At 43.7% G+C, this 23,539-nt stretch overlaps 1 protein-coding gene across 1 annotated transcript in view; it reads right to left on the minus strand.

Annotated features, from left to right (window-relative positions):
• Positions 1-3,577: 3,577 nt before the first annotated feature.
• ANKRD22 (ankyrin repeat domain 22) overlaps positions 3,578-23,539 on the minus strand; it is a 194,593-nt gene continuing 174,631 nt past the window's right edge. Inside the window, exons 5-6 of the mRNA XM_085605692.1 lie at positions 23,316-23,414; positions 3,578-3,997 (exon numbers count right to left, since the gene is read on the minus strand). Coding sequence (XP_085461818.1) covers positions 3,920-3,997; positions 23,316-23,414 — 177 coding nt within the window. The 3' untranslated portion in view covers positions 3,578-3,919. The remainder of the gene's footprint in view (positions 3,998-23,315; positions 23,415-23,539) is intronic.

Consider the following 23,539-nt stretch of genomic DNA (forward strand, 5'->3'; position numbering starts at 1 on the left):
TTTAGCATAGCTAAAGGTTAGTGGCATGGACAGTCCTAGAGTGGAGTAGAGTGTCATAAACTGAATTTGGTAAAGTAGAGTGGAGAAGGGGGAGTGGAGTGTTGTATAGTTGAGTAAAGGGGAGTAGACTTCAGTGGTTCAGTAGCAGAGATTTGTAGAGTGCAATGTTGTAAAGTGGCGTGGCGTAGAGTGGAGAAGCCTAGAGTGGGGTGGGGAGGAATAGGGTGGAGTGGATTGAGATAGTAGGTTGGATTGAATTGAGATAGAGTGGTTTGGATTGAGTGGGATGGGATGGAATGGAGTGGGTGGACTGTATGGGGTGGATTGAAATGCAATGAGGTGGACTGGATTGTGATTGATTAGAGTGGGGTGGATTGGGTGGGGTGGATTAGATTAAAGTAGGGTGGTTTGGAGTGGGGTGAATTAGAGTGGAAGGGAAGGGTGGATTGGACTGAACTCGGGGGTGGATTGGAGTGGATTAGATTGGAGTGAGGTGAATTGGTCTGGAACAGGGTGAATTGGAGTGTGGTGGGCTGGATGGACTGGATTGAGAGGGTTGGACTGAACTGGGGTTGGGTAGGGTGGATTGGGGTAGAGTGAGTTGGATTGGAGACGAGTGGGGTGGATTGGACTTCAGTGGAGTGGATTGGGTGGGGTGGATTATATTGGAGTGGGGTGGATTGAAATTGGGTGGATTAGACTGGAGTAGGGTTGAATGGAATAGGGTGAATTGGAGTGGGGTGAACTGGATTGGCGTGGGGTGGATTGGGGTAAAGGGAATTGGATTGCAGTGGGGTGGGTTCGATTAGGGTGGGTTGGATTGAGATGGACTGGATTGGGGTGGGGTAAACTGGATTGGGGTGGGTGGACTGGTTTGAGGTGGATTGGATTGGGGTGGTGTGGATTGAAGTGGGGTGGTTTGGATTGGCGTAGATTGGATTTGGCTAGATTAGATTGGGTGGGGTGGATTGGATTGGGGTGTGGTGAGGTGGATTGGAATTGGGGTGAGGTCAATTGGATTGGTGCGTGATGGATTCTTTTGGAATGGAGTGAGACACTCAAGTGCCGCAGATAGTTCTTGATTGGAGTGGGGCAAACTAGAGTGAAATGGGTTGTTTTGGACCAGAGTTGGACAGATTGGAGTGGGGCACATTGTTTTGGATTGGGGCAGATTGGAGTGGGATGGATTGCTTTGGATTGGAGAAGGGCAGATTGTTTTGGATAGTAGTGGTGCAGATTGTTTTAGATTGATTGGGGTAGATTGTTTTGGATTGCAGTAGGGCAGATTGTTGTTGGGAAGATTGGAGTGAGGCAGATTGTTTTGGATTGTGGTGAGGTGTATTGGGGAGGGAGTGGGGTTAATTGAATTTGATTGGGGCGAGGCAGATTGGAGTGGGGTAGATTGGAGTGGGGTAGATTGGATTAGGCTGGGTTGGATTAGTGTGGCGTGGATTGTGGTAGAGTGGGATTAATTGGGATGGAGTGGGTGGATTCGGGGGATATGTATTGGATTGGGGCAGACTGGAGTGGGCGGATAAAGAGAAGATTGTTTTGGATTGGAGGTGGACAGACTGGAGTGGGGTGGATTAGAGTTAGCAGATTGTTTTGGATTGGAATGGGGCAGAATGTTTTGGATTGAGTGGAGTGGAAGGGAGAGAGCAGATTGTTCTGGATTGGAGTGGGTCAGATTGCATGGGGGTGATTGAAGTGGGGCCAAGTGGAGTTTGCAGATTGTTTTGGATTGGAGTGTGGTAAATTGGAATGGAGCGGATTAGAGTGGGGGCAGACTGTTTCAGATTGGAGTGGGGCAGATTAGAGTAGCACAGATTGGAGTGGGGCAGATTACAGTGGGACAGATTGATTTGGTTTGGAGTGGCGAAGATTGGAGTGGGGCAGACTGGAGTGGACATTGTTTTGAATTGGAGTGGGGCAGATTAGAGTGGGGTAAATTGTTTTCGAATGCAGCAGATGGTTTTGGACTGAGTGGGAGCAGATTGTTTTAGTTTGGAGTGGGGCAGATTGTTTTGGACTGGTGTAGGGTGGATTGTTTTGGACGGCAGAGGGGCAGATTACTTTGGATTGTGGCCTATTGGAGTGGGCAGATTGTTTTGGATTGGCGTGGGGCAGACTGAAGTAGGCAGATCATTTTGGATTGGAGTGGGCGTATTAGAGTGGGGCAGGCTGTTTTGGATTGGAGTGGGGCAGGCTGGAGTGGGATAGATTGAAGTGGGGCAGAATGTTTTGGATTGGAGAAGGATAGATTGGAATGGGGTTGATTGGTGTGAGCAGACTGTATTGGATAGTAGTGGGGCAGATTGAAATGAGGGAGATTGTTTTGAATTGGAGTGGGGCAGATTGTTTTGGATTGGAGTGGGGCAGATTGGGGTGAAGAAGATTGGAGTGGGGAAGATTGTTTTGGATTGAAGTGGGGCAGATTGTTTTTGGATAAGAGTGGGGTGAATTGGAGTAGGGTGGGTTGGAGCTTGGTGAATTAGAGTGGGTTGGGGTGAGTGGTCTGGATTGGAGTGAATTGGATTGAGTGGGGCAGATTGGTGTGGTGTGAGATGGGGTGGATTAGAGTGGGCAGATTGTTTTGGATCGGGGCAGATCATTTTGGATTGGAGTGGGGCACATTGGAGTGCAAAATATTGGCGTGGGTAAGATTGTTTTGGATTGGAGGGGGCGAATCGGAGTGTAGCAGATTGTGTGAGGTGGGTGGGTTGGGTGGATTGGAGTGGATTTGTTTGGGGTGAATGGTTTGGACTGAAGTGAGATGATTAGATTGGTATGGAGTGGATTGGATTGAGTGGAGCAGATTGGTGTGGGGTGTATTGGGGTGTTCTGAACAATTACATGTTAAAGCATCATTTCAGATATTACACATAATAAAAAAACAATAGTGCTTTGTAACAAAATAATCGTCATCTTTTGAGAACATCACCCACGAAGAAAAACAAAAGAAAACATGAGTGCAAAGTGAGAAACAAAAAGTCTTGGCAAAATAAAAAAAAGCGAACTATAGAAAATAAATCTTTGCAATATAGTTTGTCCTGCTGGGCACGTTTTTGCCAGTCACACACCTTTTGTTTGCAGGGCACTAAAAGTTCAACAGAACAAAATAGTACCTCAATCACATCGGGAGCAGTGGTCCACTACTGATTAAGTTGAATCAATCAATGCTTGGTCCCTGCTCAACAGAGAGGAACGGAAATGATGTTAGGCCTGCCATGACGAATTACGAGGCTGTAAAGAAGAGTGCCACGCAAGCCAACAAATGGTAAGCAACGGGCGGGCCTCAAGCCCTTTTTGGATACAGAAGTGTTTCTCAAGCGAGACCCAAGTGCTAGCGCATGCTCTTGCAGGCTTGACCCTAAAAAAGACGTACCTACCCCCATTAGGAAATGTTTTAATCCCGAAGAAGTCCTAAACACAGCACTGCAGTTCACTGTTTTCTACTCACACAATTAGATACTGCACTATATCCAAAGTCCTTACCACCGTTTGAGTAGGCACCGAGGCGTACCCATCTTTGATAGGGTGCTGCAAATACTGTAAATGTAATGTTCAAATCTATACATACAGTAAATATATTTTATTTGTATTTTTAGACATTAATGATCACAATGCAAGTAATGTTATATTATTGTGTGCTTCTGTGTCATACATTGCATTTAAAAGGGATTTTTGGCATTCTGCTGAGATTAGTGCATTCATAACATGGTCTATTAACACGTTTAAGGTTTCTTTTGAACTATGGCAATGTCCAGTTTTCGCCTGGAAAACATTCTAGTCTCTATACATTAATAGAAAGTGAAGATCAGAGTGTGATCTGGCGCAGTCCCTTGTGGTCTGTACATGAGATGCTCTCAGATGTCAGGCCTCGCGCTGACAGTTCATATGCTCTAATGCAACTCCAGGCCTAAGCTGCCTTCCGCAGCAGCTGCAGCACTTTGGAGAATTTCAGCCTCCTTGCTATGTCTTCTGGTGTTTCACCCTCCTGAAATATAAGAAAAGGACATAGTTGTTAGGTTTTGGTTACCAGTGGGGCGGGAGGGTTACATAATTGAGTACTGATAAGAAATATCATTTCCTGGAGTTATACAAAGAGAATTCACAGATATGTCTGTTTTCATTAACTCTTGAGAATTTTTATGCAAAGCACCTGTTCATACCGACAACCCACCTTCACTACTGAAAGAGCACATTTTTCTAAGTTTTCATGGAATTTCAGGAAATTTTAATAACATAGTGCAAATTTCACACATCAAGTTTTATTTCCCCGCCAGAGAAAGACGGGGGTCCCTTATCTCACTGCTGGAAGGGGGGTTGATCCACCGTGCAGGGCATGGGGTAAAGGAATTATCGAACGGAGGAGCAGTAAGGGGATTCACAGTAAGGGATGGGGAGACAGAGAGGAGAATTCTCGAAAGAGGAAGAGAAAAGCTTATATTTAACTTAAAAAAAACACACACAGTATTATAGTGAAACACTTTTGGGGCAGATTTACAAGCCCCTTGCGCCACATTTGCGCCACTTTTAACATGGGAATAGTGACGCAAAAGTGGCGCAAGGGGCTTGTAAATCTGCCCCTTTGTTTCAACCACTTTACCAATGCATATGCTTTTTCAGCTAAAGGGCTTGTTGTCGTCAGGTTGCTTAGGGAAGTTTTCACATTCAGAAATTATTATCTTTAAAAAGAATGTATGTGCACATCGAAGAGCGCAACATATTGGCTCCCATAAAACACAGAGTACAAATACATGCAGACAAGCACACCGACTATCACATCTACCCCATGCATGTACAGACACACATATACACAAGCATCCATGCACGTTCGCAAATAGACATCATTGCACACAGACCAACAAACATATAGAATAATACAAATACTGTCACCTGTGGAACTCGTATGGGAAAAAAACAGACAAACAAGTACTCGTGCACACAGCCAACAGTGATTCATCATTCTACGCTTAGGGCACATAATGGTTTGCCCCATGGAACCAGTGGACGATTTATACCAGGGAAGACCAGAGTGATGCGCACAAGGGAACGCAGAGTAGCGCGCATAAGCGGAGCGGTAGGTGATGTACCAAAGTGGAGCAAGGGGTGAGTGCTTGACTGATGTACAGGTCAGAAGAGAGGCATGTGCAATATGAGGGCAAATAAGAATGTGTAGTAGGGGGAACTTGGCTGTGTGTAATAGAGACACAATCTGATGTGCAGTATTTATTGATTTTACATTTCTACATAGTGCAGCTTTGCCAAGATGGTATCAGAGCACTACACACTTAAGCATATGTTGGATAGGCTGTTCATCAAGATGAGGGCATTTTAAGGATGACTCCATTGTTCAATTTGTTGGTAATGAGGCCATAAACAAGACCTTTATTAAACCGCATGTGCACCATGTAGCTTAAATCCCAGGGGGGCAGATTTATGACGACTGGCGCATCCCCGCATATCAGCAGGGATGAGCCAGGTAAGATGCGTCACGCAAGTTTACCCTTGCGCCACCACAGATGCGCCGCATTTACTATGCGGCGCATCGTGGCGCAAGGATAAACTGATGCGCAACGCATCTCCCGTCGGAAGGGTGGCGCATTGCTGGAGTCGTGTCGAAAGCGTGACGCAACTCCAGCAATGCTCGTGGCCTGCCCATATATTTTTTGACAGAGCGGCGTGGAAAAGTGACTGAGTGGAATCTTGTAGATTTCACTGAGGCACTTTTGCGAGGCTTTACTGCACCGGAACGCCCCCCCCCCCCGCGCCGGAACGCCCACATGAAACCTGACGCAGGTTTCATGTGGCGCAGGGCTTTACAACGTGACGCATCTCCCTAGATGCGTCACGTTGTAAATAGGGCGCAACGTGGCGCATGGTTTACGCCGCTGCGTCACAGAAGTGACGCAACGGCGGCGCAAAAGTGGCACAAGGGGCGTGTTCTTTGATGCATTTACTTTGCTGACATGATAAAATATTAACTGCTGATATGTGGCTTTTTTGTTTAGAACGTGTTTGCTGTTTGGATACTTTAGCCTTCCATGAGGACACAGTGCTAATCACCAATCAATCTTGCGCATTCAGTTGTTTGAGTTTGCTGCATGATAACGTGCTGAATCTATGGCTTTTTTGTTCACGTGGTAAAGACGCATATGCTTACAGGCTTTCTTAAAAATGCACTGAAAATACTGGCCGTTTGTCAAAAGTATTTATAATGCAAGATATTCCGTATTTGCCTTTTAAGTTCAAAAGTTACCACGCAAACTTTATCGTGAAAATACTCTTCGTAACACTCTGCTTCGTGGCTATAGCTAATGTCTGTACATTTACATTTACAATGCATTCTGTTCAGAAAAGGCGTACAACTTGCAGCATCCATATTATTGTAGCCCAAGATGTTGCCTCATTTTTGTTTGTTCTACCTTGCACAGCTGTGAGTAGCACACACAAAGTTATCCAAATATTATTAACATTTCCATTAATATAAAACTTGACCTATTGGTTTTTCCAATACTTCTTTTTTTATACCTTACCGATTGGGGCAACACAGTTAGGTTTTTTGCTGAAGAAGAGCCAGTGGCGGTTTCTCTATTTGGGCGTTGGGATTTCACCCCCTGCTGCAAGAGCACCAGAGATGGAAACTAAAATAGCAATAAAATGAATTTATTATAATTTCATTTGTCACTGCCGCTCTCATCCAGAGTCGAAAGTCATGGAGGGGTGTGGAAATTGCTGCTCTTTGCAGAAGGGGAGGAGTGGTGCCCACTCCTGTTTAAAGTGTGCATGTCACTTTAGCCGGCTGTCTTGCGATGGCCAGCCTGACAAGCGCACTTTAAAGCTCTCCAACTCGAGCTGTCTTACGCAGCTGGATGGAGAGAAGGCACAGGTCCCCAATGCCTTAAGGAGCACTGAGCTAGACCAGTTCAACCAATCCCGAAGCTTCTCTTATTATGCTTTATTTTATGAGCAGCATGAAATAAGCATCTGAAGTGGTAGAGGGGAATTGGCTGAGGCTCTGGGACTCAGGCTGGGACTTTCTAAAGAGAACACAGAGGACGGGTGGATAAGTAAACATTTTTTTATTATAATTCTTTACTGTTTTGACCCACTGACGGACACTGAGAAACTCTCACTGCTTTCAGCCTCAACTTCAGAGCTCTCAATTATGGCCTGTTATAAATAAAACACTGTTAACGAGCCACGATTGAGAGATTTGGCATTGAGACAAAAGGCATTTATAACAGTGCCTGCTGTCACTTGATTAAAACATTCACTTCCCCCCAGCGCCCCTGCATTTCTAAATATCACCGCCTGTCACTAAAGAAGATATCCGCAAGGAAGAAGGTTTCAGGCTGATTGCATTTATTGTTTACCACTGTACTAAATATGTGTTTGTTTTTACTTTTGTTTCCCCCATTCTGCTTTGCTTGGTGGAGAAATGTAACACATTTCCACAAATATTTTGTTATAGATAATGTGGAAAACTTAAAATCATGTTTAACCCCTTCAGTGCCCATGACGAGCTGGACTCGTCATGGGCCGCGGTGGCGCTGTGCCCATGACGAGTCCAGCTCGTCATAGACCCCGCCCGCTAATGCAACGGCCGGCACTGGGCGGGGAAAGGGGCGGGCACTGAAGGGGTTAATCTATTTGAAGTCTGTTGTTCTGTCTCGGATTAACACAATGGCTAGTTTACAGGAGTGATGGCTCGCAAGGTTTTATCCGTGACACAAAACCTGACAAATGATCATGCTGATAGAGTAACAGGAATGGATGGGATTGTTGAGGGTGGACTAAAGGGTTTGGGTCTTAGATTAAGGATTGGAGTATAGAGTTAAGGTTTGGGGCCTAGGAGCATGGGGCAGATAGCTAATGGTACAGAGGTAAAGATATGGAATTTGGTTTCCTGACTTCGCTGGAGTTAGACTGAGGGACTCACTTCAATAATGAGGTCCTGCAAATGTTGTGTACAGCGTTACAAGTGAAATAGAGATTACATTGCAGTTATCAGCCAGAGGTTTGTGGCATTGTGAAACAGGTGAATGGAACGCTGAAAGTCAGATTGGCGAAAGTGTGTAAATCAACATCTCTGAAGTGGCCAGACACTTTGCCTCTTGTGCGGATGAGTCTTTGTAGTATTCCGAACACAAAAACTGCATTTTCCCCACATGAAATAATCATAGGGAGAGCAATGAGACTGCCTACTGTGCGACCAAGTGCGCTTTTGAACATTATCGATGACATGGTGCGTGACTATTGCAAGGGACTAGCTGATGTGGTCCATTCTGTGTCCTGAAACAAAACACGATGAGTATGCAGTTCCTAACAAGGGAAGGGGGGTTCCTAGGTAGATTTAAGTGTCAAACAATGCACACAGAACGTAGGGAGGAAAAGGGGGGGGGGTGCCTCCTTTCGGAATAAGTGCCCTTACACACCCAGCCAGCTAGGTGTCGTGCTTCATCATAGGGCGTGCTCCCAGTCAGGTCGGCGCTGCAATACCTGACGGGAACCCTATGAGGGGTTCTTTGGTGGAGATCTTTTATTCCATGTCGTATTGGTGCAGTGGGTGTGAGGGGCCTAAAAAAGAAGTGTAGATGTGTGTGAAGTGGGTCACTAGACTATGTGAAGATTAAAACAGAATTAGGAGTCCACTCAAAACAATTTTAATGAACCTGGCTCCTATCCTGATTAAAAAGGAGAATGTAGCACACCCCTGCATCAATGTCACAGGGTATTGCGCATTATCTGGTGGTCAACATGTTTCTTGCCCTCGTGTCAATGTGGATGGCAATTCTTTAGGACCAAATCTAACAGTGTGATCCACACTATTCGTGGTTGTCTAAGTAGGTTGAACAGATAAACCACAGATAGTACCCTATGTGTAGTACCTGTAAATTGGGTCAGCTACCCCAACTCAGGTAGCTGGCTCATTTAATTGACTCCCAGCATAGGAACAGGCCTAAAAGAGCTAGAGTGCCATGGGGGAGGTACTTATCCCCTGAATGGACACACTTTACAGCACATAACGATGAGAGGGGAGTATGTGATTTGGAGGATAACAGTGAGATTACAGGTGAACGTCTGTGAATCAGCATTCTTTGATGACTGGGTTTTGAAATTGTTCTTCCATTGAATAGACTGACCCAAGTTGTTATTGACTTGAGATCTGAATTGAACTTTGGACTTAATAGGTGTTATTACAGACTCTTGATTGAACTTTGTTAAAATAATTAAGAAGATTACCTAGGCCCGAGGTTGCTGTAGGAGCATAAGTGTGTCATTCAGAAGAACATGGAGTAGGGCCAAGGAAGACTCATGAAGATTTTGTAAATACCTTCATCACATGATTAATGGACTTTGTCATCTGCATAAGTAGAAAAGCACAGGAGAAATTCACTTGCTGCAAACCTTGCTTAATTGTCTGATTCTAGAGAAGTCGTGGAAACTAATACCACAGATAGACAAAGATATATATCAGTAGGGGTGTTTGCTATGTTTGTAGTATTAATTGTTCCCCTTGTAGGATTATCTTCATTTACATTTTCCACAGTAGCCAAGCTAAATCCTACTGTTACCCCTAAGACACGAGTCCTACAGATAATAGTTTGCACGCACTAGATTATAAAGCTTTACATTTAGATTCATCAAAAGGAGATTATTCTTTAAATGTCTATTTTAAATTGCATTGTTTAAACGTAGACACTATGTATGCAAAGAACAGTTATGCCTGTATGCAGTTACCTGCGTCAGCAGCAGAGGTAATAACCTATCATCCTATTCCTCTTACATATGGTGTTACGTGTAGCCTTCTGTTAAGTCTGTTTTATAGCAAGGGACATTTCTAATATTATTACTCAAATTATGATTTGATACTTCCTGAAGTTCCTTTGTTCAAGTAGTTGAATAGACATTTTCATGCCAAGGTAATGGATACAGTTAACAGTTTCCTTACATCGAAAATGAAACTGGAAATGGCTTGTGCTTATAGAAACAATTTGAATTTGTCTTTAACTGAGGTTGAGAAGACATTGTTGGATTCAACAGAAGACAGGAATAGAGCAAAAGATGCAGGGGAAAGAACAGGATTGGATCAAAGATATAAAGGACCGCTGAAAGACATACTGACGCAACTCATCAGGGCTGACCACCGCCCCGGCATCCGCTGGGAGACATTGTCACTCACCTATGATTGTGGTGGATTTGAAGTTCCAGGCTTCTAATTATGTTATTTGGTGGCACAATCCCACTTTGCTCATTATTGGTATCATCCAGATGCTAGGATTCCTAATCTTAAACCTGAGAGGGCCCACACACCACACTTCCCCCCTCTCCTCCATCAGGGGCTTCCGAGGGACCCCACTGATATACAAACCCTCGCTACCACCTCTTGGGTATGGTCCAGACTACGGCATTATGGAGGCTGGAGGCTTTTGTACTCTTTGCATTTTCCCCGCTCAAATAATCTGTGGCTGCCGCTCACACAGGAGTGGTTAGTACAACTAATCGTTATGGGAGACTTGTTTCTTAATGGAACTTTGAGACCCAGTTCCACTTTGGTGGAGGGTGGAAACCAGACCTGTATGGATGCATTTGTTTTCCACAACTTATATTGTATGTTACATTCCACCCTGCCCAGATATCCAGAGGAACCTGCTGACTTTCCCCCACTCACCTTGGCAATCTCAGCCCCGGATAGCGGTAGGTTGGTGTCCGTCTCTATCACACCTCCTTGCAGCTACGGTCTACCGGCACTGAAAAATCTAGAACTACATGGGAACATGACCTGGGATACTCCATTACGGAGAAAATTTGGTCCTACTGCCGTATGTAAACCAAAATGGTATCTAACAACCACAGACACAACCTGTTACATTACAAATACTTACGCAGAGCTTATACAACTCTGAAATCTTTAGCTAAACTCAATCTCCCAAGACCACACACCTGTCCTAAACGTAAAATGGCCCAAGCTGACTTTGCTCACTTGACGTGGACTTGTGCGGTGATTGCATCCTATTGTGCCGAAATTTTTTCCAGGATATCCCTAATGATTGACCATGTGCTTGACCCTGACCCCTTGCTGGCCCTGTAGGGTTATGTTAAACCTCTGCCCCAAAACCGGCAATTGCAATGGCGCTATTATAGCTAAACGGAAGGTAGCTCTTCGCTCAAACAGCAGCAGACACCCAACTGTTGCTGCATAGTCAAGGGATATGGTGTATTGTGACACCACCTATGAGCTTTATGCTTCATTACAAACCTCAACTTCCAGGCCATGGTATATCTTGCAGACACTCAGAGACAACCTCTTAACGCTGGACTCTGATGAGGAGCACCAGATCACAGAGTAATGTTTTTCTTTTCCCCCTGATCTGCACTTCCTATTACACATGGTTACTTTACCACATGTACTACATGAGCCAGTTGTATTGTTTGCTACCCCTTAGAGTCTGTATTACTATGCTTCTTTTCTTCCAACTTTGCTCTCTTTTGATACGGTCTCTTTTTCCTTTTTCCTCCCCCTATTTTGGGAAAGCTCATACGACTAATGTCTTTTACAGTTTCAAACTATGTAGATTGTTTAGATTATTTCTGCAAAACTGTTAACTTAAGTTTAAAAAAAAGAGAGATATAGAGGACCCTGGGAAAAGGAAGAAGTGGAACATCAAGACTCAAGAGTTATGCCTGCACTACTTCTAGATTGGCAACACAAAGGGAAATTATGTGTTAATAGAGAAGAATTGTCCCTTAACGCTAAGAGTTTATTTTGTTTGTGGAGAGCATGCATACTTCAAATTGCCCAAGGGATGGTATGCTATATGTTATTTAGGTGTAGTTTTCCCAAAGACTCATCATGTAGAACATTTGAATGATCCTGTGTGGGAAACAAAAACTGGAACTAAATGAGGTACTAATGGTGCTGAGATTGTGGGAGACCTTTTTGATGCAATGATTTCATTTGTAGTTGCAATCTTGAATGATCAAGATTAGAAACGTGTCCACCATAGTGAATAAATTGGCCACAAGTACAGGAAATTCCTTTGTGGCTATAGATAATGAAATGGTAGCTATGAGATCGATCGTTTTGCAGAACTGTCTTGCGTTAGACATTCTTCTTGCTAAAGAGGGCGGAGTATGCAAGGTATTAAAGGTCCAGCAATGCTGTGCCTATATAACTGACAATTGTGACGATGTAAAGAAATACATTAAGAACATTACTGATGTGAAAGGAGATTTGAAGAAATTGGGAGCTACATGTGCTTGGGAAGCAATCGGAAATTGATATCCTGCAACAGGCAGATGGTTTAGAAAGCTAGTAAGTGGAATAGTGGGTTCTATCTTGAGACTGCTTATTATCATCACCATCTGTGCGATATGCATGTTCACTATTTTCAAAGGATAAAAGAGTATAAAAGCAAGGAACAAGGAAGGACAACATGGGAAGGAGGCGAGGATGTGACCTAACTGCTAGGGCAGTCGACGTTGAAGCTGGGGACTGGTTTCGAGTCTCGGCACGGACGTCCAACATCATGTGATTTTGGGCAAACCACTTAATCACTACTGGAGTCTTTACTACGCTGACACCTCACACTTCGGAATTTCCTTGAGATCCTATCCTATGAACCATTCTTATTTGAAACTTAAATCCTGGATTAGATAACTTTAGAACTTATTCATGTTTAGGAGAGAGAATCGGAGTTACTTTAAGGAACACCTATTCCTATTCTCAGCTTTTGTATTGCTCTGATTATTTCATATCTTATTCTACTGAGACTGAACCTATTGTGATATTTCAGTTTGCCAGCTGTAATTCAGTACCTTTTTAATATTCTGTTGATATCCAAATATTCTGGTCTGATTATTAATAGGTAATAAAACTACTAACTTCAATTACTGATTCCTAGCCCTATTTGTGGGGTCAGATAGGCTTCACAAAAGTGCAATTCTTTTATTAATGCCAACTCCCTTTGCGTCTCAGTCAACTTAAAAAGATCCATCAGATGAGACATTGAAAACACCTGCATGCTCTCAGACTTCATTGTAATTTCCCACATCCACATGAAACAAATGCCTTGGGTCAGCCAATCACATCTTTCTCTGACTGGCAATACAGTTGTTAAGCCCCCCCTTTTCACCACTAACTGACCATTCTACATTTCACTGAAGTACACTACTTGGGTCAGCCTCCTATCCCTTCTTCTATATTCCCACTCACCTGGTTCAATTCTTTAACCATTCTCTCCTTTCTGGCAAGCATTCGGACTGCTTACTCAAAAAGCGCAAAGAAGATTCAGCCACTCCCTTTATCAACCTTCTCTAAAAGTAAAGAAAGACTGTTGGTGTTTCTTGAAAACACACTATCTTTCTGCTCAAAACACACTCCGGGGCATATTTAACAAAATGTCACGCACCATGACAGGGAAAGGGCAGTTATGCACCATATTTAACATAACACAGTACATTCCTGTCTTTTCCCATTGCTGGAGCACAATGCGGTGCTTAGTGCCAATGCAGGTGCCTTTGCAACATGGTGCAACAGTGCCTGCATTATAAGCATGATTGTATTTGTGCAGGAAGGGACAACTTCCTGCACAAAAACAATACCCTGAGGCATTTTCCTCATTTGATGTATTCTACAGCACACATCGAAAGAGGAAGTATCAAGGAGAAATAATGACATTTCTCCTCATTATGCCTTTCCTCGGAAGGCGTAGCATTCCGACACAGTCCCAGGTCCACCAGTATTGGTAAACCTGGGAGTGCTTCAGAATCCATAGGTGGAAACTCCCACGGTCCACCTACAGAATGCATTCCCAGGGCAGAGTAACGCAATGATTTGCGCTGCGTTGCATTACTCTGGATTTATCAAGCCACTCAGGGCCATGCAAGATGGCCTTCCATGGCTTGATAAATCCAACTTAAGGGTTGCGTCGCTTGTTGATAATAGAGTTGTGCTTCTGCTCTTTGAATATTAAGTACCTGCATAATTCTAGACAGAGATGGCTTTTCTACCCTACCAGCCCCTTCGTCCGGCGGGTTCAATTCAGGATTGCACTCAACTCCAAAAGCTTCTGTAGACAGTGACCCAGTAGACAATGATAGTGGTTTGGACATTGTAGATTGGTTGCTAGTTATAGCAAATGCAGATCCTTTCGTATGAGTATACTCCGCAAGTGTCTTCTGAGACCAAATCTGAGAACTACCTGGAGCCGGCATACTGGCCGCAGACATATTGGCTGTTTCAGAAGCCTGCAAGACCTCTGGGATGTTAGCCGGTGCAGTGGCAACAGGATCTAACTGACTATTTGAAAGAGAGGTAGCTGAAGCAGTCCCATATGTTCCTGAGTTAGATAGCCTAGAGACAATTGATCTTACTTCACCCTTTGATGAGACCCATTTCCGTAGTGGGATCACTCCCGGGCCCACTTTTGTGGTACTCGCTGTCCCCTTAAGTCGTCCCAGCGCCTCTGAGATCTGAGCCTTTGCACCAGCCCCACCCCCAGGACCTCTACCGCCTTTCCCAGTCCGACCCCGTTTAGGGCCTTTTCCCTTCTGGGCTCCCCCCACCTCCGGGGTAATGATCCTAGGACTACGAGCAGTCCCGCAACTGATAGTAAGGCTACTGTTCAAAAAATCCTGACCCAGAACAGAATCACTGGAAGAGAGATCCAAACCACTCTCTAAATTCACATTGGTCACCCCCTTTCTGCTGCCATTATCATCACGGATCAAACTACTGCCATTCCCGCCCAGCCTACCTGAACCAATACCCTGTAAGAGACTGTTTGACAGCGCCAGAGAGTCTTCATTATTCGACCCCAAAGAGTGAGAGGTATGATCCGTATTGACAGAAATAGTCGGAGCGGCAATGGCACTGGGGTAAGCATTAAAAAAAGATGCTGCAGTATCCACGTCTATACGCTCTTCAGGAGCAGAATCGGCCACGTTCACACCAGCTGAAGCAGAGGTTCCCAATATTATGCCGCTAGTAGAACTCCCTTCAATAGAGGCACTCAGTGGTCTTATAGCGTCTTCTGGGCCCCCCAGCCCTCATGAACTGCCGCATTCAATACTTCAGCCATTTGAGCGCTGGGGATGGCTGTCTCTGAGCCGCAGGAGTGGAGCAGCGCTGTAACTTTACCAGAGCGCAGAAGTTTTAGCATGGGCTTTCCCACCTGGTGGTCTGTTAATGAATCATCTCCAAAGTTGCTGGGTATATTGTCACTTGCCGAGGCCCCCCCGGGAGCTGCACCGCCACTAGCAGCCACAGGGGACTCCGCTACCATTGAGCAATCCGCGGAACCCCCAGCTTCTGTTACTACTGGCGCCGGAATACCCGCCCGTCCTCGGCGGGTCATCCGTGGAGGAGCCATTGTTCTCAGCTGAGAGCACACCACTTTGTAACCTGAACTCTCGCCCCCCCGGCCACAGCCGAACTTCGCCTGGCCGTCAGCGCTGCCAAAGGACTCACCAGAAGAGCGCCGAACCAAGAATAGCGTCCGCGGTGCCATCAGCGAGGGTGCTCTGAACGTCAGCCAACTCGCTACGCGGATACCATACACTGCGCAGCTGAGTCCCGTCAACTGGTACATCCACAGCGGAGGGGGGAAGACACAGCCACGGCAGCAGGTATGTTTTCCAACTTTCCAGCTTTCAAATTTCTTGCTTTAATCCAATCGTTCGAAATCTAAGTCTTTTTCCCTACTTTCCCCATTTGATGCCGAAGTCAGCGAGACCGGCCGTCGGGAAGGGAGTAGCGGCAGATCGGCGAGAGCCTCCGGGGGAGAGTGGAGGAGACGTCCTCAGGAGCGGAGTGAATCCGCCATCTTCCTTCCCTCACCGCTCAGGAGCGGAGTCAATCCGCCATCCCTGGTAGTACCGAAATTAAAAAATAAAATAAATCGCTGTCTGAAGTTACTGCCAAGGTGTCCCACTTTGTTTCTGAGGTTTCTGATCTCCAACATCGGGTGGCAGCCATGGAGGAGGTCAATACCCAAACCACGAAACAGGTTACATCACATGAGTCACAGATGGCTCTGATGCGGTTTAACATTGAGGACCTTGAAAATCGGCAGCGACGCCATAATCTGAGGATTTTTGGGATTCCCGGAAGGCAGGGAAGGCTCGGACCCTCGTGCATTCATTGTTGATTTGTTTCAAAAGGCATTTCCTGAATTAGATGATTGGGACATGGACACACAAGTTCAGAGGGCGCATAGGTTGCCGCTATTTCTCCCGCAAGGTACTCAGTCCAAAATAAATTTTGCTAGGCCTATTCTGGTTTTTCTGGGCAACTTTTTGCTTCGTCGGGCAATTTTTTTCAAGGCCCGGCCAACGGCTCCTGTTAAAGTAGACACTTTGTCAATTTTTGTGCGGTCTGATCTGTCCAAGTCTACTATGGACAAGCGCTGGCAGCTCCGTCCATTTATGGATTCTCTTAAGGCTGTCTGTTCACAGGTTTTTTTTTACAGGAGCCTGCTCGTCTAAAAGTTATCAAAGATGGTCATATACATTTTTTTTTTAATGAGCAGGAAGTGAAAAAGGCACTTTTTAAGTGGCAATCTACTCCTAATGCTTGATATGCTATCTCACTATAGTATATTGTGAATGGGGTTGATAGTTACTGCCAATTAAGACCAGATGAAGTTGCCCGAGGTGGTACTTTATAGAAACATGGACTCTCTTAATGTAGTGTTGCCTTTTGTTTGTAATATCTTTCCCGGTGTTAAAACATTATGTATTACTTTGTTTCCTTGGCCGGTACGGGTGGGGTGTGGGGTGGTGAGCGCGGTGGGGGTTCTTGTGGGGGTGGGGGTGGGACGTCCTCAAATGCTGTCACATCAGGACAGCCAAGTAGGGGGGTGATTCCTTTTCTATGATACGGGGTGGGGGGGTGGCAGTGGAAGGGGTGAGAGGAGCTGGGATGCGTCACAGTGGAAGGTGGAGGTTTAGTGGCCACGTCACAATTAAAATAGCACAGAAAGGGTACAAACAGAATTTTGACTATAGGTTTAAGGGAAAAACTTTTTCTTTACAGATAGAGAACGATGCGATATTATAAATATTCTTAATGCTGAATGTTAAATTTATGAGTTAGAATGTTTGTGGGCTGAACCAAGCCAGTAAAAGACGATTGGTTGCGGAAGAGCTGAAAGTGTTTAAGCCCGATATAATTGGACTTGCTGAAAACCATTTGGCCTTTAAAGACAGAATGTATATCAAGCAGCTTGGCTATGAGCTGATCGTGTGTACATCGCAATCGGCATCTATTCGGGGGGTTGCACTGTTGAAGATTAAATATTCTGAGGCAAGGGTTCTACGCACACAGGCTGACCCCAAGGGAAGATGGGCAATTGCTCAGCTCTCTGTTTTTGGGCATAAGGTGACAGTATGCATGATTTATGGTCCTAATGTTGACTGCCCTTATATTATTTCCTACCTTAGCTCTGAATTGCTGGAATGGGCTGGGGATCTTATTGTAATGGGAGATTTTAATTGCATATTTTAGATAAAAAAATGGATACCACAAACACGACTGCAAGAGGTAGAATGGCTCAGGTGAGGGCAGCTATACAAGATTTGCTTTATTTACATCAATTGGAGGATGCTTGGAGAATGCATTACCCCACAACGCCGGGTTTTACCTTTTTTTCTCATCCGCATAAACAATATTCTCGAATTGATATGATTTTTACTAACTATGCTCTGCTGGATAATTCCTCTATGGTGGTATATCCTAAGATTACATCGGACCATAACCCCATTATGCTTACTATACATCTCGGTCTTGATTTGGTAGCACAAGCCAGGGAATTTTCATTTCCTAGGCACCTTCTTAGTGACTCAGACTATGTAACCTACATGCAAGGGGTTCTTAAGGAATATATAGCAAATAATCTTCATACTACATCCCTTGCTATAGTCTGGGACTGCTTAAAGGCATATGTGAGTTGGGCCACACTTCAGTATATTGTCAAGCAGAATCGGTCTAATTTTAGTCAGCTGGAAAATGAACACAGGTTATATATTGATTTAGAGCAGCAACATGCCCTAGCAATTGCCTTGAAGTATAGTGATGAACAACGAATATATCTACAAATTAATGATATAAGAGCGAAGCTTAGTAGAAGGTTAAAAAATAAAGCTGCCAGTAACTTTCTTAAGTTTAGAACTAGGCAGTATGAGTATGGAGAGCGGGTGGGACGGGTTCTGGCCTATCAACTAGCCGACCAGAGGGCTAAGTCACATATTAAGAAAATTAATGGTGTGAACGGTGCAACTTTTACTAAACCCCAAGAAATTGTGGAGCAGTTTAGGATCTTTGATGCTGATCTGTATAACGAGGCAAGTGGTTTTAATCCACAATCGGCTATAGATTATTTACAAGAAAGTTGGCTACCTGTTTTGGATCCCTCTCAAACTTTGGTGTTGGAAGGAAATGCTGACTTAGTAGAACATAATCTAGCAATTGGGGCATTACCTTCTGGTAAAGCAGTGGGCGAAGATAGCATCCCACTTGAATTTTATAAAATATAATATTTTCTTTCTCGAGCTGGTTAATGAGATACTTGCAAGGAGGGGATTCGCCCCCCTCGTGGAATAAAATTAACATCATAGTCTTTCCAAAAAAGGCAAACCAGTAGAGAACATGAGCTCATACAGACCAACATACAGACCAACATCCCTAATTAACTCAGACGCCAACATTTTTTCAAAGCTTCTAGCGTCCCGTTTAGCCCCATTGATTCATTTGTTAGTATCAGAGGAACAGCATGGCTTTGTTCCAGGTAGGGACACTGCTGCGCATATAAATACTGCCATTGCTGCATTTTATATTGCCAATCTCTTGGATCAGGGGACGGGGATGCTAATATTGGACGCCGAGAAGGCCTTCGATCGAGTGGCCTGGGGATCACTGTGGTGTACAATGATGTCTCTAGGTCTCGGTCGGAGGTTTATCTCGGCGGTACAGAAACTTTATTATAAACCAACCGCTGTAATTAAGCATAGTGGTTTTGTTTCTTCTTCCTTTAGTATTTATCGGGGTACGCGGCAGGGATGCCCGCTTTTTCCTTTACTATTTGCTCTGTATATCGTGCCTTTTATTAGACACTTGCTCCACAATGTGTCTATTACACCAGTGTCCTTCAATGGTATGATTTTAAAAGTCACTGCTTATGCAGATGACATTGCGGTATTTACCACAGGGCCAGTAGAAGCTATAGCGGTGATAACACAAGAGGCACAACGCTTTGGGTCTTTTCCTGGATACAAGCTTAGCTTAATACAAGACACAGTCAATTCTTAATTTTATACCCATATCAGCCCCACTTTCGTTAGGTAGTACCGCGTCCGCTACGTATTTAGGTGTGTGTCTTTGTTGTCGTACTGACGATCTTATTGATTTAAACTATGAACCACTGCTGAAGAAAGTAACTTCTGATCTGCGTAGGTGGCATAGGCTACCATTGACTATTATTGGGAGATGCAATACAATTAAAATGAATATATTACCTACATTTCTTTACTTATTTTGCGCTATCCAGCTAAGAGTTCCGGTGACCTTTTTTAAGCGGCTTAATAGTGTTATTGGAAGCTTTATTTGGGGCTATCGGAGGGCGAGGAGAGCTCTTAGATATATCAAGCTGTCTTTTGAACAAGGTGGTTTTAAACTCCCGGATTTTAGAGCCTATTTTTGGGCTGCTCTTGTCAGCCGTATCCAGAGTTTACTTAAGGGACCTGATGTGGGTAAACCCTGGTTCGCGTATCAGCTGGCCTATGGTTTGAATACGGGGTTTTTACTACATCACGTGTCCGACCCGAACTATTACAAGAGAGTTCGATTCAAGATCATCCGACATATCTCCCGTATCTGGCAGGACATATGCAAAGCATTTATATTGCCAGATTGGCACGAATTTATTTTTCTATGGGGCAATCCAAGGCTCCCTGGTATATTCTCTGATTCGGTGGGGAGAATGTGGCAACAGCATGGCATAACACTGTTGGGGCATCTTTATGACGAACACGGCTTTAAGTCATTCTTATCATTGAAAGAGGAATTTGGGGTAGCCCATAATTCATTTTTCAAATACTTGCAAGTTAGGAACTTTTTTACCCAAGGGGAAGGCCTGTTAGCTCTCCCTCTACAACGGAGGTACTCTGGGTAATTTTTAAAACTTCGGGGCTAGGCCTTATAGGGAAAGTATATCAGTGCTTTCTAGCTGTATCGGAATATGATGTTATATAGGTTACAGCCAAATTGAATTGCATTTTTGAAATTGAGATGACTAATGATGAGGTTTTTGAATCATTGGCTATAATTAATTCTTCAGTCACCTCAATTAACTTAAAGCTGCAACAACATCGTATCATGTTTATGTTGTATTATACCCCAAAGGTTATTTCGAAATGGGCTGTGTCTCATATTTCGTCTAAGTCATATTGTCCTAAGTGTAATGAATATGTCGTGGATCTGCGACATACGTTTGTTACATGTCCAAAGCTAACTATATATTGGCATGAGATTGCTCGTGAGTTGAGTAAGCTAATAGGCAAGGATACTTTATTATCTGAGAAAGAAATTTTACTGGGGATAGTATTGGATACTGGCAATTTATCGAAATCCCTAGTGTCAATTATTATTGCTTGCGCTCGTCTGTGTATTGCTAGGGCATGGATTGAAAAACGTAGTCCTAAGATTATTGATTTCTGGTTGTTACTGAGGGGGGTTTATGAAATGGAACTGGCACTAGCCAAAGCAAGGGATTGCGGTCTAGGGCTAAATTCGGGAGGGTTTGGTCCAGCCTTAAGTGGGACTAGCAGTATTTACTTTTGTATTTTATTATTTACTACGTTACCTGTATTAAGTGTTTATATCTATCTGTAATTATTGTCTGTGATGAGGACATGTATATTTCCTGTCTGTGCTCTGAATATTGCCTTTTTTTTGTACAAGTGGCCAATAAAATTATCCCCCCAAAAATTAAAAAAATTAAATAAAATCAGGGTTGCGTCGCTTTTACACTCCATTGCGTGGTGAAAAAGTAACGCAACCCTATGATAAATATGTCCTTTGATCCCTACCCGTTGACATTCTGCTGTCTCCACTCAATTGAGCCTTTTCTAAAACAGGTCTCCAATTTCATTACCACTACATTTCACAACCATCTCTCCCCTATCGTCACTTTCCTCACTCTTTGACACAGTCAATCATGACACTCTCTTCTCCATGGGAATTGACATCTCACTACTTGTGTGGCTCTCACTGTATTTCTCCGATAGCCACCGCTGTCTCCAGGGTCTCCATCATTATGGCAAGTAGCCCAGTCTCTGTGGCTGATCCAAAAGCTTATTCCTTTGACTTTTTCTCTTTGATCACTACACCTACTTTCTCTCGATCTCCCGACGTAGGAGTTAGCTTCTTACTCAGACTCTGAATGCTGGACTATCATTCCCCGCCTACTCTTACTTGCCCACCATGCCAGATGCTTTTAGTGGACAAATTCTGATAATGAATAGGCTATATTTGTTTTATTTAGGTCTTACGTCCACCCCCTAATTTCTGCGCACCGCTTAAGATTGTCAATTATACACAAATGTGGACCACCCTGGATATTATGGTCGCAAAACGAAATATAGCCTGATTGTGGGGAGCGGAGTCTGCACCGCTGCTCAGGGACTGGAAACGAGATATGGATTGGTGCATGGTGGCAGAGAGGGTGATATATGAAGGCCGTGCATGTCCAGGGGAAGATTTGAGGACAATGGAATGAGTACCGAGGTGGTTTGTGCTCTGCTGCCAGAGTAATGTCCTCCGAGACTGCTGGGGTTGGAAATGCTGTCACAAATCTATGTAGAAATGAAGAACTATTGTAATGTAGGGAGGCTTCCTGTTTGGAACAGGATATACTGTCTCAACTAATTGTATTTACAGTCAACAGATATATTTGTAAATATCCTTGCCTCTTGTCATCATGTACTTAATAAAAATATGTGACAAAAAATATTGTCAATCAAAGGCAAATTCAATTTTGTTTAACATTATACATTGCTGCAATGGTATAAAGTGCACTAATATGACACAGTACAACCATTTTACATTTAAAGGATAAATAAAAAAATAAAAAACTTCCACCACATAGACACCAATGGTACTCAGTTCATCCTCTGCTTTCCTACCTTCATTCACCGCCTTAAAGCTAAACTCTCTGCCAAAATAAAATCAGGTTTCTCTTGTTGTCAGTCACAATAACATCATTACCTCCTTCCATCTCTTCCCTCTTCATATCATCTCCCCTTCACTGTTAGCTAGGAAACTTTTTGTTCGCTTTGACACCAAAGTCAACAGGACCTCCTTTGTCAAGTCTATGGTGACAACTGCCTGCTTTCAACTCAACACAGGACATTCTGGAATCATTCCTTCTTCCAACTGCAACAAACCTGCTTAAATACTCATCACTAAATAAAGATGGTTATTGCAGTGGCCTGCTCCTTTGTTCTCCTTCATATACACGCGCCCTTAAATATAGTCAGGTGTGCCACATATATGATGTTCATGCTGCCAGATCTATCCTCCCTTTAACATTATGGCTACCAGGCCTCCTAGCTCTCAGCAGACACACAGGCCCTTTTCAAATATCTCAACCCTGCCTTAAAGTAGATTTACAGCCTAGCATCTACCTACCTGACAAAAATACACCAGAGGCCTGTTTTGGCCAACCCTTCTATATAGTGATTCTAGTTGCAATCTATTGACCAGTTACTGACTCCGAAGTTGGGGTGGTAGCTGATACGCAAAGGAGAAGGGGTGTCCTTTGGACTCCTTCCCCCTTAGGAAAGATGGTGGCATCTCCGGAGTTATAGGTAGTTGTCGGAACCCTTAAGTTCCTATATTTTTTCAGGATTTTAATTTTTTCAAATTTTTGTTTCTTCCTATGCACATCTTTTAAAAAACATGAACATTGTGGTGCACTTTAGCATACATTGTACAAGTATTCGGACAGCAGCAAGTTGCATGGTTAGTGAGAAAAATGCATTGAAAACGTTTTGTGAATAACAAAGTTATTCCGGGTATTTGCATTGCATTACCCCGAGCATTAACCCCATGTTCTCCGTAGTATGTCTATTTCTACATACCCACGGGGACCTATGGCACCACCTAAACTGTGTCTTAAATGTTTGTGAATCTGGGAATAACCAAAAATATTTGCAGGCGCAATTTAAAAGCTTTCCCAATTCTAAGTTACACTTTCAACGTGGTATCCCCTTCTCACAACTGAGTGTAAAAAGAACAAGTAACAGATTACCTTATTTTTCAGAGAAGGGTTTGCTTTAGCTTCCAGAAGAACTGCAACTATGCGGTGATTTTTCATTCTACAGGCATAGTGAAGGGCTGTGTTACCACGCTGAAAAATATAAGTAACGTTATTTTCACATTAGCATTTTGGATTTTTAACATTATTTCTGTGCTATCTAATGTATTTCAACAATAACAATCACTTACTAGAAAATTTTAAACAGTGTCATTTGA

The sequence above is a fragment of the Triturus cristatus genome, chromosome 1_2 (assembly GCF_964204655.1).
Source record: "Triturus cristatus chromosome 1_2, aTriCri1.1, whole genome shotgun sequence".
NCBI lineage: Eukaryota > Metazoa > Chordata > Amphibia > Caudata > Salamandridae > Triturus > Triturus cristatus.